This window comes from Amblyomma maculatum, chromosome 3 (assembly GCF_055883805.1).
Source record: "Amblyomma maculatum isolate TAMU_Amacu chromosome 3, ASM5588380v1, whole genome shotgun sequence".
Classification (NCBI taxonomy): domain Eukaryota; kingdom Metazoa; phylum Arthropoda; class Arachnida; order Ixodida; family Ixodidae; genus Amblyomma; species Amblyomma maculatum.
Genome location: NC_139346.1, coordinates 103,553,348 through 103,570,131, shown reverse-complemented (window position 1 = coordinate 103,570,131; position 16,784 = coordinate 103,553,348). Strand labels below are relative to the sequence as shown.

The window sequence follows — 16,784 nt, the reverse complement described above, 5'->3', positions numbered from 1 at the left end:
TCGCGCGCATGAAGCCGTACTTTTCGCGAGAAAATTAGCGCACCAGCTACCGCATGTTTCTTGCTTTATTTTTTTTTTATCTCTGCTTTCGAATTCATCAAGCTGACCATTTATTTTTTTTAGAAAGGGGGGTAATGTAGCGTGTGCAACAGCAGCCGCTAGGCGGCTGCTCATCGAGAGTCTCGTGCGCGGACTCGAAGAAGTGCCCCGTAGCGTTCGAGAAGAAGCTGAAGTTAGTTGCCGTCTTTCGGTGTCCGAACCTGCTCTTCTGCGCCTGCTAGCTCAACCCCTAGTTAAAACCCAACCTTCTGGTTACGGGCCTAAACGGCTACGGGACAATAGGTAGAGATCTAGTTCAAAAACAAAAGAAGCTATCGCGGACGCGAGCGGGAAAAGCTCGACAGCTCCTTGTCTACGTCTTCTTGAGGCTGTGAGGGATGCCTTTAGTAAGGACTGCGAAAAATTCGGTAGCCTGGTGTTTTTTTAACGTGCGCTGACATCGTACAAGGCACGTGGGTTAGCTCTTCGTCTATTTCGAAAAGGGCCGCCGCGACCTGGATGCGGGATTCGATCCCACATCCTCGGGCACAAAGTTGAGTGTATTATTCCTGCTCCACCACGGCGTGGTTGCCAATTATACTATATGTAGCTGCCAATTACATTGAGGGGCCTTCTGGGAAGCCAGTACTGGGGTGGCGCTGGCTTCTGAGTGCTAGATGAATCCGCATATAACTTAGGCAATGGAAATTCAAGGACACTGCATAATTTCCTGAAGAAACTAAGTTGTTATGCCCGTAAATCTGTTAGATATGATACCATTTTTCGGCGAGCGGTAAATTCAGCAATAGCTGGGCCGCACGTATACTACAGGGAGGATTCATAATTGATTAGCAGCAAAACGAGATGCATGTGGGCTTTGCTTAAACAACAGACAGTAAGGACTGCGCAGGGCTTTTAATATGCCCGGTACCATTCATGGATTGGCGGGCGCTTGGGTCTCACGAAGGAAAGCATCAAGCAAGAGATCGAGGCAGCGCATAATATTAAGGTCAGCGACTATGCTTTCTACACCTGCATGGAGCATTTTACTCAGTAATAAAAAACAAGGTCATTTTCCTTGAAACCTAATTTTTGCTTATATGTCAAGATGTATAAAAGCAATGTTTACACATAGAAGTTTTGAGCACAATTTACGAGTTACAAAATATTAGAGTTCTATGCAGGGCCAGGCAACAGAACTGTCAGAATACGATACAACTTCTGTAGGCCACAGAACAATACCCCCTTACAACGAGATATTTATGTTCTGATGCCCATCGGAAAGGCTCAACTAAACTCCATAAAATAAGACAACGAGCCCATTTTTGCAAAAGAGGCACCCCAGGCCTAACATCCATGCATTCTTACAGTTCATGCTGCTCTTCTATAAAGAGCAGCGTAGATACATGACGCAGTTGGTGTATTGAGGGATGGAAGATCCTGAGCGATGCTAAACTTCGTGCGAATTGACACCGCGGCTTTGTCAATGTATAGCTTGCTCATAAATCATTTCTTCAGGCTTACATGTGCGTTTCGCGTTGGACAGCGCCCGAATTAATGTTTCGCACTGTAGCAATTGACAGAGTGCTAGCTCTAAATGTGGAGGGTTTCACCCTCCGCATGATCTTCTAACCGTGGCGGTACAGCGAGATTAGACAAATATAGGAGATTCACGCTCACTTTATTAGCGAGGCTAAGCAAATATGCTAGTTCAACGTTTGCCTCCTGTTTCATAGTGAACAAACAAATACCAAGGTTCACATATCTGCAATATTTGAAAAGAATTCATCTGAAAAGGCAGCTAAGATGTGCGCTTAATAATTTTCACAATGGTGGTTCCTCATAATGAGGTAGTGGAGCTTATCATGTCTAAACACTAGTCCTCTCGCTCAGGCGTCTATAGCTTCAGCGACAATGCAACCACGGCGGGCCGATATGGACTGCGACATGAAAAACAATTTCAGGGGAAAACCACCAGGAAATACAAAACACGCACTTGATGCGCTCTTTTTAACAAATTCTTGTTTCTCAACGACCCCTTATTCATTTCTAAGAAGCTTTTAAAGATTCACGCCGAAACTTGTTAGCGGTGGAGTCGGTAATAGCATCATTTATGTGCGTATGTCGTTTACGCTCCGCGTGCCGATATCAAACTCATGCACCATACCAATGTGCCTCAGCAGTGACAGTTCTTTTGTCACGAATATTTTGGCATATCGGTGAGTTAGGTCCTTGCATGGAGTTCAGAGAAGCTGGCTCATCGTCGCGTAACCCAGTAGCCCAGTCAGTATGGACCTCACTGCCGTTTCCTTCACTGGCGTGGGACGCATATGATTGGAGCTTGCGTGTACGATGCCCATGCATGTTTCGCCCTCTTGCTCCCAGCTTCAATTCCAACCATATCAAAATATTGAATGGTGAATGATAATCACCTTCTCGTCCCCTTCCTACTTGTGTGTCGAATCGCCCGCGGAAACGAAGTGTTAGACGGGAAGTTGCGAATCCATGGGACCTTTCACTTGGATTAGAAACTAACGCACCTAAAAATGACCGTCTCTTTGTTTTTGGCACCTTTCCGCGCAATGCTGTGTCTACCATTTTAGACAAGGCGCTTTGCGGTTGTAATTCTCTTTTGCAGGTCATGTTGCATAAAGCTTTACGAAAGCCTAAACGCACCAAAATGAAAAGGAAGGTTTCAAGGAAAGGGTCCGTCATCCGCAGAAGCAATATTTACCTCTTGTCTCCCACTTTTATTCTAATTTTGTCATTAGGTAGGGCGACTTCTTGCAACAAGATACCAGAGAACAACTTGGCGTGCCACCTAATGGCTTGGAATGACACCCCGACCGATATTGCGGATGTATTCGCAGAGATGCGGCACCCCTTGTTGAAAACAGTTGTTTGAGGCAGTAACCTCACACACGTTTTCTCATACAATCTCACACACACGATCTCATGTATTATCAAAAATTATGGGACACATTTTATGATTCTGAAGACAAAGTATGAGATTTGTATTCGATTTGATGAGTGTGCATGTAAAGTTATTGCTTCGTAGAGCTTTTCTCAAGAGCGCAGCTGCAGTATAGAGTCAGCTTGGGCGTGGTGCCTCAGCTAGATTTCTAGAGGCCCATAAGGGTAACGGTAGCGGAGCCTCGTGGTGTGAACAAAATATGTATGCAGACCGCGAGAGGCGCAAACATGCAGAAGCATGCTCGCGTCTCGCGAATGATCACTTGTACCGCGAAAGATCAGGTGTAAAGGATGGTGAAGTTCGATTTGACTTCCTAAGAGCACTAGTCATCGTTTATCCATGCCAGAGTGAACTGCAATCGTCGCTTATATATTGTAAAGACCAAAATCAGAACAAAAGCGGAAATATCTCAGTATGAACAAATTAGTGCTCATTATACCCACTGCCATGGGAAGCATCAGGATTATTTCTTCATTTAACGAAGGTTTTGTAGTTACCATTTCAGAAGTCTGAGCCATTGCCGACGCCTGCAACCGCTGTGTGCCTTTACTGACACAGGCAGTTTAGACTGTTTTGGTGCCGGAACTACGCCATTATATTGTGTCGTAGTGGTTACCTACTTTCTTATATTGCAAGGTCTTTAAGCCCTCCATTCATTAATCTTCGCATATCGTCTGAAAGTCGTCGCACTAGCCTGTCCTTTCCTTAAAGATGTAAATTTGCCCAGCACTTCAATGCATGCACGCCTATCACTATTTAGCCAAGGGATCAATCGTACATTACGTATTAAAGTCAATTTCTTCTCTAATCTTATGTATTAGTAGCACGCAGTTCACAAGTTTACGGAATCAAATCATCGATTCGTCTACACTCGTTGTACCACGACCTGACAAAAGTGCGGCTATTCTACATTTAGCGTTCTACATTAAATTCAAAAATAGCAGTATGTTCCAAGAAGCGGAATATTATTGTCGACTCTGCTGGGGTAAACTGTCCCCATGTATTCTGCAGTCTCCGGGAAAATATCAACTCCTTCCAAAAGTTAGCAAAAGAGATCATAGTTTGGGGTAGTTTATTCATAAAGCATGTCCGTGACACTAATTTTGCTTATTGAATGTTAAGCATATTGTACAGGTTACCTTGGCGTTGTTGTTTTGTGCAGAGTGACACAAGGGAACAAGCACTGAAAGCGTACGACGTAGCGCCAACTTGCATCGCATTCACTCTGGCTGCTCTCGCATCCACTTCCGCAAGGGGACCCGTCCAAAATCCTGGCGACCCAGTCGACAGTGTTACATCGGAAAAACAGTCAACAGTGAGTGCATCACGCGTTGGCCACAATGGGAGTAGGCCTTGGCAGGGCACGTAAAACCATAGATACGGCGCCAATAGCCACTGACACTAAAGAAAGCGCAGAAATGTTTTCTATTTTTTATGAATGTGAAATTATTTTATTATCATGGAGGCAAAAAAATAGAAAGTAGAAGAAACAACAGTCATGAGCTCTGCTGTGGAGGAGGACGGCGCTGGCGAATTCTCTCAAGGATAAGCTACACACAAAAAATTCTGAAAATACTATTGAATATACGCTGCAGAAATGCGAAAGCCTGAGGGCGTTTCTAGTGCACAGGGTGCTCCACGTGCACAAACTAAATTAACTAAATGCACTGTCATTACCGTCGCTACTCTCATCATAGTCATTGTCACTTACTGCAGCCTCATCGCCATCGCTATCATCCTCACGGTAGATAAGTAGAATTTTGAAAGCTTTCCACGATCCCGAGCGTAGTGTGGTTGGCTGGGGATACGGAGGATGAAGGCTCGATTCCCACTGGAGGCAGGATTTTTTTTTTTCTGAAATCAGCATGAAGTCAATTGATTAACAGCTATAGCGTGACCGAACGAGAGGAGTCTGAGCCATTAAAGGCTTCCGCAATATTATAAAAGTTGAAGTGGAAGATTGAACAGCCGCCGCCATGGCTGAGTTGGTAGAGTCCCGGACGTGAAATTCGGAGGTAATTGGTTCGTATCACCTGGCAGTACGTTATGTTTTCTTCTTCTTTGTAGTGGTTTTTTCCATAATTGTCTCGTTTCACATTGATCAAGAGCAAAAAATATCCCCTATGTTTCCCTTGCTATCCGTGGCTGCTGGCTTCATTTCCATGTCTCTCGTAATGAGCTCCACATTTTTACTGCTTTCGTTTCCCGAGTAGAGTAATATAAGACCATGTCTCTTGAGAACATATGCACACACCTATTGACACTATGTAGAAACCATGTTGAAACTAGGTCACGCAAGCCCAGCGCGCAAAAATTTATACACAGCTGTACACATTTAAAAGATGTATTTTATTGCGAAAGCATTACTTCGCTATGTTCACAGACTTCTGTCCACGGACAGCGTCCGCAGACGGCGTCAGCAAAATCGCGTCTGCAGCAGCAGTGAGTAAGTGAGAAGTGGTAGAGGTTATTGAGTGGTATAATCGATACAGGATTCCGTAATGTCGTGTCCGAAAAATGATTATGCTAATAAGTTAGTTAGGTAATAATTAGAGGCAAGAAATGTAAAAGTAACGGCGCAAATGGTCTCATTAGCCAATGGTTTGGTGCCAAATTTGAGTGTAATAAATACTAAAGTAGGTAATAATTTTGTCAATTAAGGTGGCTTGAAGGATGTGACATTATTCAACCTGAAGTCGAGCCAAAAAGGGCATATGAAGAGATTGTCGCGCAATTTTAAAGTACCATGGACTAAAGTAGTTAATTAAGGCAGTCGGTTAGGGTGACGTCAAGGTTTTGACGTCATGCAACCGGGTTAAGTGGAGAAATATGGGAGAGGCCTTCGCCCTGCAGTGGGTATAGTCCGGCTGATGATGATGATGATGAATCGGAAGTAAAGCCAAAAAAAGACATAGGAAAAAATTGCCGCGCAATTTGAAAGTACCGCTGACTAAAATGGGTAAACGAGAAGTGATATTAATGTGACGTCAATGATGGGACGTTACGCATCCGGAACTATAGCCGAAAAAAGGCATAGGAAGGGAATGATGCGCAGTTTGAAAGTACCAAAGGCTAAAATGGGTAAACAAGAAGTGAAATGTCGTGACACAGAGAGTGCGATTTTGCGAAAACGGAAGTAGAGCCGAAAAAGGTCATAGGGAGTGACGCGCGATTTGAAAGTACGAAAGACTATAATCTGTAAACAAGAAGTTAGCTAAGCAACTAAACGCAACTAGAAGCAACCAACAGCAACATCCGTGCTGTTGCATTACTGCAATGTGGCTTTTGCAGTTCTCTTTAATTTTTTGGTACTTTCCATTGTAGCGTGGCACCAACCTTTTGGTGCACTGCAGTGACTGTAGCTTATGCAAGAAAGAAAAGAGTGCAGCAGACCACCATAAAGTAGAGGTTTTGAGAAAAATCAGGACAATTTGACAGAAGAGATAACTGACCGATAACTGAGGCTGGTGAGCAATATGTGTCAGTACGCCTTCCGTTCTCTTATTGAAGAAAGAGAAATAATTTCGAGATTACTTGAAGAAGAGTGAAAAGACGAAGTTAGGTGTGCATGGAAGAAGCTGAGATAAAAGGGGTGCGGCTATAATTAATTAGTTGTCAGTGCAGCATCGTTCTTGTCTGTGTGTACATGAACGTATGTGTGTATGTATGTGTGTATGTATAATATCTTCATATATCTTCGCAGAGTTCACTACAGTATGTATGTATGTATGTATGTATGTATGTATGTATGTATGTATGTATGTATGTATGTATGTATGTATGTATGTATGTATGTATGTATGTGCGTGTGCATGTATGTATGTATGTATGTATGTATGTATGTATGTATGTATGTATGTATGTATGTATGTATGTATGTATGTATGTATGTATGTATGTATGTATGTATGTATGTATGTATGTATGTATGTATGTATGTATGTATGTACCGTCTTTGCCAAAAGTAGAGAGATTTAGCATACCGTGATCCGCGATCCGCCACCGTGACACTCTAACTCTCGTGGGCGGGGCGTTCAAGCTGATTGGTTCCGATGCGCCAGGTCAATGTGCCGACATCAAGTATGTGGCGCCATCTATCGCATCAAAGTGATCTGGGCATGCGCAATGGAACGCGCGGTGGCGGTCCACGGTAGCGGATCGCGGATCACGGTGTGCTAAATCTCTCTAGTAACCAGGCTGCTCCGAAGCCAGGCGGAGCAAGCACGCGGCCGTGTGGCGGCGTCGCGCTCGCCGTGGCTTATCGGTGCGCGTCAGCTCCGAGGGTACAACAGCTGACGTAACTTCGCACCCTCACTCTCGCCCGTTGGATGATAAAAACTAGGCGCTTATGATGTGCGGGTTGCGGTTTCGTGCGTCGAAGCCTGGTTATGCTCAGCGAGGGGGCTCAGTATAGCGACGGGGCTATTCGCTCTTCTCGGCAACTGCGGAAAACAGAAAAGCAGGTGATAGTGGACATGGTGAGCTTTTGTCGTTTCTAGGACAAATATGAGCTAGGTTTCCCAGACAGTGTCGCCATGAAATAAGGGTTCCGCGAACGAGAAAGCAATCATGTGCATATAATGGCTAAGCGCGAGGAAGGTTTCATTTTAGTTCCTAAGTTAAACCAAAACTTACCTACAAGCAAATGCAAAAATTTGTTAGAATCATCAATGCACTTCTTTTTAAACAGCCTCCCCAAGGGGCTAACACAATTTCGCAAGCATAAAAGAGAGATAAGGTGGCTTGAGAGGGTTCACAAGCTTTCCCATATCTTTGTACCGGAGTTACAACCCGTAAGTGGCACTATACGCAAGACACCTCGGAAAGCATATTGAAATTTCGAGGTGCATTAACATTCTTTAATGCACAGGCGCATCAAACACGCAAAAAAGCGCAATACTCCTGGTGCGTTTAGGCAGCGGATTACAGAACACAAGCACGTATAATTATATAGCGAAGAAACGCGACATATTATCTGCTTCAGGGAAGTTGCTGTGAAGAGCGAATAGCCCCGTCGCTATACTGAGCGCCCTCGCTGGACACAACCAATCATCGCACACATGAAACCGCAGCCGGCACATCATACGCGCATAGTATTTAGCCTCCAACGGGCGAGAGTGAGGGTGCAAAGTTACGTCAGCTGTTGCACCCTCGGAGCTGACGAGCACCGATAAGCCACAGCGAGCGCAACGCCGCCACACGGCCGCGCGCTTGCTCCGCCAGCCTTCGGAGCAGCCTGGTTACTTTTGGCAAAGACGGTACGGTACGTATGTATGTGTGTGTGTGTTCTGTGCTTCGTAGTCTGATCGACGGCGAGTTCATCAAGTCTGAAGGCAAACTAGTTCAACATTCTGCTTTATAAATGGTCCGGTTACGAATTGCATAGGTGTCCCTACAATCTAGTATTCTCCGCGGAGAGTTCTCTCCGCAGCTTACGCTGTTGTTTTGTTGATCTATTGACTGATAACTAATTACACGATATTTTTCTTTTTCCTACAGAGAAGAAAACGTTACCTGCCTTCCCAGTGTTTGATGATGATCGTCCTCTTGTGCTTCTGTGTCCACAGGTCTGCAAACTTCTTAAGGCTATTGACGATAAACAGGCAGTTTGCAAATATATCAAGGGCTCTCCTTTTTATAGCTTCGACACGAACACCACAATGTTCAAGAAGGTAAATATGACATTTTTGCAAATAATACTTTATCGCTCGCCTTCAGCGTATGTGCATGGCTTCCACCTTTCGTATTCTCTCTAAAATGTGACCGTGATGAATCGCATCTAATGCAGGAATTCGAAGGAGATATGCTTACCACTGTTGCTCGCATGATATTAAGACCTTAGAATGAAACTTTCGATACATTTCGCTTTAGTGGCATTGATACAGATAAGGGGTTTAAAATTAAAACAAATAGCTTGCTTGAGGCGAAGTTCATGCAGTAGCCGCGAGAACCGCCTTAGGTGGTGAAGTTCTACCCGCTAGACGGTGCTAATGCCAGCTGTCCAGAAAGCAATGAAGCAATACCGCGCTGAAAAAGTGATCTCCATGACGGCCGTACAATATGTCTTCGGCTGCTTAGCAGTATGCTAGAGCAAGGAATCCACACAGCCGAAAAGCCGCTGTATGGGTACTTCTCCATCTGTCCGGTTCAACACCCGAGGTTGGCACATGAGCTGGTAGTTGGCAGATGACATCGCGAAATGAGGACTGACTTTTCGGTGATTTGCGTGACGTCACCGCACCGCATAGCATTATCAAATTAGCAAGGCTTGCCAGCTTTGTAAGCCCTTAATTATTAGACAGAAATAGAACCAACCGGCGCCTTTTGAACCTCGATTTTGAGGCATGCAGGCATGTATGCATGCCTTGGTTCAAGCGGACTGTTTATCTTTGTTGCTGCTGCTAATGGGGCTGCATAGATCATATTTTCAGATAACCAATGCACGCCAGTTCATGTGAAAAAACCGTGGATAGTAGCTCGCGCACCATAATTCATGGTTAGTCCCAAGCTAAAACGCCTAGTCAGTTTTTCGTCCACATTATCGGTTGCCCCTCATACACTATAAAAAATTGTTCATGGACAAAGCGCAAAGCGGTTGTCTGTCGCACTGGTAGTTGTCTAAGAGGGAGCAAGGAAGTGACTAGCTGTTTCCTAAAGATATGTCGTGCACAAAAGCCTGTAACTACGAACCAAGCAGTAGGTGACCTAATAGTAACCACTGGGGATGATCATGAAATGACCAGCAGGACTTCAAAATTTCAAAATCATATTCGCGAGGTGCAAGCAGGTGTGGTACTCTGTGGCCCCAGTGCACATTAAATTACCCGAAGCGGTGTGCAGTATCCAAAACCCTGCAACAAGACCTCCCTTACACCCAGTCACTACTGCGGTATGTTAGGAGGAGAGGTGGACACAAATAATGTGGCTCCCCATCCACTATAAACCGAAGCAATTTAAAACAAATGTAACAGATGAGGCTCGACCACACAGCTCGTGAATTAGCATAGTCTTCTAAATGACCTTAAATGACCGGCACAGAACTTCTGTAGTTTGAGAGTGACAAGAGCAACATATTTTGGTGGGATCAATTTATGGAAGAGGGGAATATATGTTTTGGGGACAGTGTTTGGGAGAAACAAACGTGAAGCAGGCCCCTATTCAACACGCGAACGTACCTCGATAAGCACGCAAAACACGACGAAGTATATTTTGGAGATTTTCTGTGTACTGAACTGCAGCATGTCCTGGGAAGGACAATGTTTATGCAAGATGCAGAAAACACGAGGTCCTTTATTGCAGCCTCTTTGTTGCTTGCATACGTGCTCCTCCCGCATGCCTTCCTGAACACGTTACTCTTGTTCTTCGTACACCATCACTATTACATTTCGCAACATCTCTGCCTGGCTGAGAAATCCAGTCAACTTGGTCGACTTTAAACCACCACCACCTTAAACTGTGCCAAGAATTAGTGCGACGAAGATCATATGGCGGTGATCTAAAAACACAGAGTTATTATTAGGCTGTCGATGTTTTTTATATTCCCGGGGATTGTAGATGAAGCTCTTGTGAAGTAAATCGCACTTTTGTCATCAGTAGTCTGCCGAGTGAAGTCAACTATGTCATCACGATTGGTTCATTTATGAACCAAGCTAAAAGATAGATTCCTCACGTATCTGCACTGAAAGGCTGCTATCGCCGCTCTTCTTAATTCGCTCGAGGCCTGGTTTCATCCCCTTAGCTGCAAATGGGGCACCGTTTGAGCCTCACCGCGCTGCTTTGAAAATGAGTGAGGAGCATTTTAAGTGCATGGGTTCGAGCTGCGACCAGCTTGGCATTGGGCATTCCTTTTTTTGGCACCCATTCTTCGTTCACGCTGTGAATATATCTGTCCGCTTTATCACAATGTGGCAGCTTTGGCTACATGATGTAATTGCATGTTTTAATAATAAACTAATACCTAATGTTGGTCGGTAAATCCGAGTAGGAAACAACCCGAAACTTAAGGTCCCCTTTTTAAAAATTAACAAAAAATTAAGTTGTATTAGCATATGCGGGTGATGGTTTCATTGAGGTAGCTTGGAGGGCTACTGCATATTTTTTTCGCTCGGTTAAAGGGCAGTTTTTTAGTTGTACGTGAAAACATAATAGTAAAAGCAAAATATTGCACTCGTAATTACAGCAGTTTGTTCAGGAATCACTCGCAGTGACCGTAGTTTATCGAACCAAAACTGAAAAGTTGTGGCTGTTGTTATGAGCTCGAAGTCACTTAGACACGAGCAATGTTGCAGCCTCGGGCACTACAAGTGTGCCTTTCTGGCAGCTTTCTGCTTACTGGTAAACGCTTCAATAATGCCACGTATTATTTTAATGCGTATGAGAAACGCTAACGCCAAGCTAATGAATTTACATCAATGCAAACAAATACCAAACGCCCACACGAACTGCTGTTTTCTCGTATCTCCTCTACTTCAGGAGCGTATGCATGCGTGTGATCTTGCATGTCCTACACGTTCGTACCACTCAAACCTGTACAGCACCTCTAAATGGTAATCGTGCCGCAAATTACGAAACTTCGTCACTCTAAAAGTGACCTTATCTGGAAGCTACGTATCAGTCTCAAGATAACTACTGCACGCCGTCCAAAATCCTTTCATTCACAAAGAGCCTCGCTTGAGCACTGTTCTCGAGCGCCCATTATCTAACCATGTGCGAAAAGCTTCCAAACTCTTCGACCCATCACCAGGTACACGAGTTGTCGTCTACACAAAATTTAGAACATTAGTAACAGCAAAACTCAATTTCAAACAAAGCACAAACCCTCGTCACAGTTCCTTTTGTGACTTATCCAGCATATTAAACGGCATTGTAGGCAAAGCGAAATATCGTTGCAATTTGCCTTTAAAGGTCCCCTAAAAGGGGTCACAAAGAAGGGTAAACAACGCCTTAACACTGATAGTATTTGAACCACCCATCATTCTCCCGCAAAAATTTTCGATCTAGCTTCTGCAGCACCAGAGATCGGCGATTAAAAATGACCCTTCCAATTTTCCCTCTCAACTCGTACGCCGAAGGGAGCCATAAAAAAACAAGGAATACAAGCAAGTTCAAAGTTCCGCCCAGACATACGTCACTTCGACGAACTTCCGGTTGCCGCGCGCTCGCTCGCTGGCGTACTCGCGCCAACCCGTCCTCGCTCGCACACGCCTGAGGAGTTCGCCAGTTCGCGCAGCGACGGTTAGTGTAACCGCGAACCCGTGGTTATCCTATGTTACACGGCGGACCAAACCATGGTTGCGCCACTAAACGCGGTTACCGCAAACCGAGCTTGACGACCTCGGTTTGCGTCGTTAACCGAGGTTATGACGGCGTCTGTTGACGGAAGCTACTCGTCGGCGCCCGAGTGCGCGAAACCTACAAGCGGGTCTGCTTCACAAAGTTATTCATTTGCCCACTGTATCACGTTTAAAGATCGATGTATAGATTATGGTGCCGCCCGACATCTTCGATTACGGCCGACAGCGCAGCGACTGCGTACTGAAGCCTTGTCTTGCCTACAGTATCGTTTGAACGGTTTGTTGCTGAGCAGAACGTCAAAAATACGCGGCCTTAGCTATGAAAGTACACGAGTTTGCAACGCTTGCAGCACGGGATGCCGCGAGCAGGCTGAGGTACGTTACACAATTACCGAGGGGGTGGAACGTGCGAGCGCGGCGAACGCCGGCGCCGTGCGTGACCGTCCCTAGTCGTCGCTAGGCCTACATTGTTTCGCTTCAAAGCCGCGGCGGTCGACGCTTTGGAACATGATCAACGCTGTCGTAAATCGTCTACTTATGAAACTACCTTATAGTGATTCCTATCTTGCCATAGTAAAATAATTATAGGATTAACTCTGCCGACGCATTAATCGCAGAGCTAGTACGAGCAGATCGGATCAGCCGAAATGCACCAGCGGCAGCTGGCTTGAGCAGAAACTAGCTTGTATCACGGCTATCGCTCTTACCAGCAATTTGCTGCTGGTCAGCGATCCTCACGAGGGCTTTATACTTGATATTCGGCTCAGTATTCCAGACGCCAACAAATTTTAGCACGCTTTATTTCGGACATCGGTGCTAACGATCCGCCGTGTCGTTCGCGAACGGTATGCGGGAGGAGGGGCCATAGCGGCGGCGTTTACGGCGGTCGAGGAGGTGCTGCCATCGTGCGGTGCTTGACCGTGCTGTTGACGCCTCGTCGGACGACACTCCGATACTCCTGAAACCACACTATATAAATAAGATATTTGTAAATGCAGCTTCGTTCTGCCGATCCCTGCGTCGCTTCGGTTGTTGCACTTAATGGGCAATGGCCACCTAACCGATAACGGCGGCGAGCTGTGTAACAGCCCGCACAGAGTTCGAGCAGCGCACGAGCAGAAGACTTTCGCAGCTACCGGAAGTGTGTCCGTGACGTCATGGTTGCAGTGACCGCAGCGAATGGCAGCTTCTAGCAAGCCTTGCCAGTCAACCGACCCGTGACGTCACGGGACTAGGAAATAGTTCCATGCGACACCGCCAAGCGACATTCTCTATGCCCGCGAATTTCAAAAAACGCTGTTTTTAAAAATTAATAATAAATCGCTGGCTTTGTTCCAAGGAGTTATACTTTGCGTTAATGCTCAAAAGGATGTGTTCTACACAATGAACACGTTTATCAGTGGTTTCTTGGGGGCCGTTTCCGTGGACCTTTAAGCTACCAAGCTGCTTAGAAAATGCACATAAGTGCGCCTAAATTAATTATGTTCCAATTTCCCATAGACTCAAAGTACAATTGCTTCACAATTCGTTTTCAAACCCTAAAGTGTAAAAACAAAAAAAAAAACATGCTGAGATCTACTTTGTGAGGTATCGATAAACATAAGAAGCAGGAAAAGCAATTACTGGAAAGGAAATCGAAGCATTGCTATCTCCCTGAGGTATTGCAATGCGCCTGGGGAAGAATGTCAATCTGTTTCTTAAGCTTGCACTGTGTGCCCATCTTCGCACAATAACTGTTCGGATACTAGAACGTAAGCGAATAACTACTTGCTCTCTTTGGAAGGTGTCGCTATTTCAAGCAAAATGTCCGGCATACAATGTTTGCTATCTGCTAGAGAAGCAGGACAATAGCCCATCGGAAAATAGAAAGCCATGTCTGTCAACTGCCGTACCTGGGAATTGGTACGCGCACTTTCCAGCGGCATCTGGATTGGGGACGTCAATATGTTTTCATCATGTACAGTATACATAGTGCAACCCACTAAAAGTAGACAAGGAAGTCATTTCATACAGTGCAACCAATTTTTGGCTTCATACCAGAGATCCCACTATGCTACCTGCTGTACGAAATTTCTGCGGCGCAGCCAGAGAGATTTTCATTAAAGCAGATCTAAAGCAGGATGTCTGTATAGAAACGTACTTCCCAAACCGTAACCCTCAATATTTTCAGTTGCTTTCAGGTTGAACTTGTTGGAAGCGGTCTACCAGGATGCGGTATCTAGAAAGGCAGCCCTGGCATTGATGTAGTGTCACTTTACATTAAAGGTTTAAAAGGTACTCGGCAGTCGTCTCAGTGTTGTTGTTGCTTTTTTTAGGGGGGGGGGGGGGAGCGTGGCGACAGAAATTGCTAGATCTAAACTTTCTATTCTTTATTGCAGCTGGTTGACTTCCTTTCGATTTACCACCATACCTGCATGACCGCCTACAACGTGCTGTCGGACGACTGCCCGGATTACTCCTTACTGCATGAGATGAAGAACGTTTTCGACAAAAACTACCGGCGATGACCTCTTCTTACCAAAGGATCGTGCATTGCCTGACCAAACCATCTGCAATAACTCTTTCGCGGCACATTTCTTTGTGACGTTTCCGTATAATCTAATACGGTGCGCGTTTTCAACCCTATGTTTTTTATCAGACGTACGTTTCAAAATAGCTCATTAGTGCAAAACAGGACTGCCTGCATGATAATGCTGTAAGTTTAGACGTGCGGCGCAAATATATATACCGCGGGGAAAGTAAGCTATGCATACTTTGTCTCTCGCCTCAATTCTTCCCCGTTCAATCAACGAAGTCATCCGCTGCAATATGGGTTACAAAAGGCATTTTATGCACATTCAGTTGTGTTATTGTGACATACAGTTTTATAGTGTTAATGGTTTGAGCAGTTTGAACCTGCAAGGGAAGTTGGGTCTTTCCTTCTAAAGCGCAGCCTGGCCCGGCTATAGCAGCATGCAATTCATATTGTTTTCTTTACTATTCTTCCTCTGTATTAAGCGTTTATGAGTGGATGACTTTTCGAAGTTTGGCTTTCCGCTGTGGACATGTCTCTAGCCTCTTTTTGTGGTTATTGATTGTGTCTATCATGACAATACTTTTATAAAGCACCAGGTGGGAAATGGCAGAGTAAGACCTGAGATGGGCGCTGGGAGGCATCGCGCATTTGTATATATGCCAGGTGTCGGTGGACGGCGTGTAACGACTAGCAACATATGCGAATGTACCTGAACATTTGCCGATTCGCAAACACTGAAACCGCTTTGTATTGACATAGTGTTTATGATCAGGTGCACAATTTCACATGAATGGCTCTACACGGTTGCCCTTCACATAAAGAAGTCGGAACATTGCCAGCTGTCTAAACTTGTACGAAATTAAGCTTCAGCGATTCAATATTTATCCTTGCCTTAAATGGGACCGGCCACCCGAAGCAGTAGTCTTGATAGTCGGCAATGACGTAACTATTGTTTCCGCTTTCCATGTGCCTCACCACAGAGAGCACTTCAGTAAAATATTACCTGCCATTTAGCGATGCTTTCTGGACATTCAACGTATCGCTGTTCAGGAGGAAACTTTATTAAGACGCATTATCAGCTGATGACATTTGCACATCCCTCCAGTTTGTCTGTAACCCTACAGCAGAAACTGTTTGTAGTAGCTCAGATTATGAATTAATTTTTCTGCTTGGGATCGACAAGTCGAATCTCTAACAAGCCTCGCCATATGACCGCAAATATTAAACGGAAGTCTTCTGAGGAAATTGTGGATCACGAATAGTGCTTAATATGGTAAACGACACTGAACTCTTCAACAGGGCTTAGACACGCTCGACTGAGATTACTGGAAATCATTCCACAACAGAAGCAAATAGACTGCATACTGCCCAGTCAATAAAGACCATATTTCTTCTTTTATAAGCATTTTAAAGTATGAAATCTGGACTTATGCGCACGAACTTAAATGGGGTACATCTCCTGCCACTTGAAAGAATTATGAGTAACAAAATTTCTGGAGTATTACAACAACCACAAGAGTTATTTAAACCTCTAGTAATCTAGTTTACGAATTAATTTTGAGTAGAAACATCGAAATTAACAAATTGAAGCTATCTTCTATGATTATAAACGTGAAAGTATTCGTTGAATAAGACAAATATTTAAGGAAACTGACGTACCCGATGCGTTTGTTTCATTTCGAAGCAGTTCAGCATTTCTGAACAAAATTCCTTCACTAAGGCCAAGTGAGGCAGAGGGAGTGGCTGCGCCCCGCTCTCCGGACCTAAGAACCTAAGGGCATTCGCTTTCAGCGGTGGAAGCTCCGTGCCACTGGCGTATCGGTATCTGTTGTGCATTGGGTTATTGGAACTTGCCTCCGCTTCGGTACCGGGCGACTACTACTGCGACGCGCGTCTCTTTTCTCTGGTGATTTCTTTTTATGAGATTTCTCCCCTGTCCGGACGAGGCAGTGGTGTTGTCTCA

The 16,784-nt window shown here is 44.9% G+C and overlaps 1 protein-coding gene across 1 annotated transcript in view; it reads left to right on the top strand.

Moving 5' to 3' along the window:
- Positions 1 to 15,056, top strand: part of LOC146195459 (uncharacterized) — a 58,777-nt gene extending 43,721 nt beyond the window's left edge. Inside the window, exons 6-8 of the mRNA XM_084596804.1 lie at positions 4,176 to 4,328; positions 8,581 to 8,685; positions 14,685 to 15,056. Of these exons, the coding sequence (XP_084452930.1) occupies positions 4,176 to 4,328; positions 8,581 to 8,685; positions 14,685 to 14,813 (387 nt within the window). The 3' untranslated portion in view covers positions 14,814 to 15,056. The remainder of the gene's footprint in view (positions 1 to 4,175; positions 4,329 to 8,580; positions 8,686 to 14,684) is intronic.
- Positions 15,057 to 16,784: the final 1,728 nt, after the last annotated feature.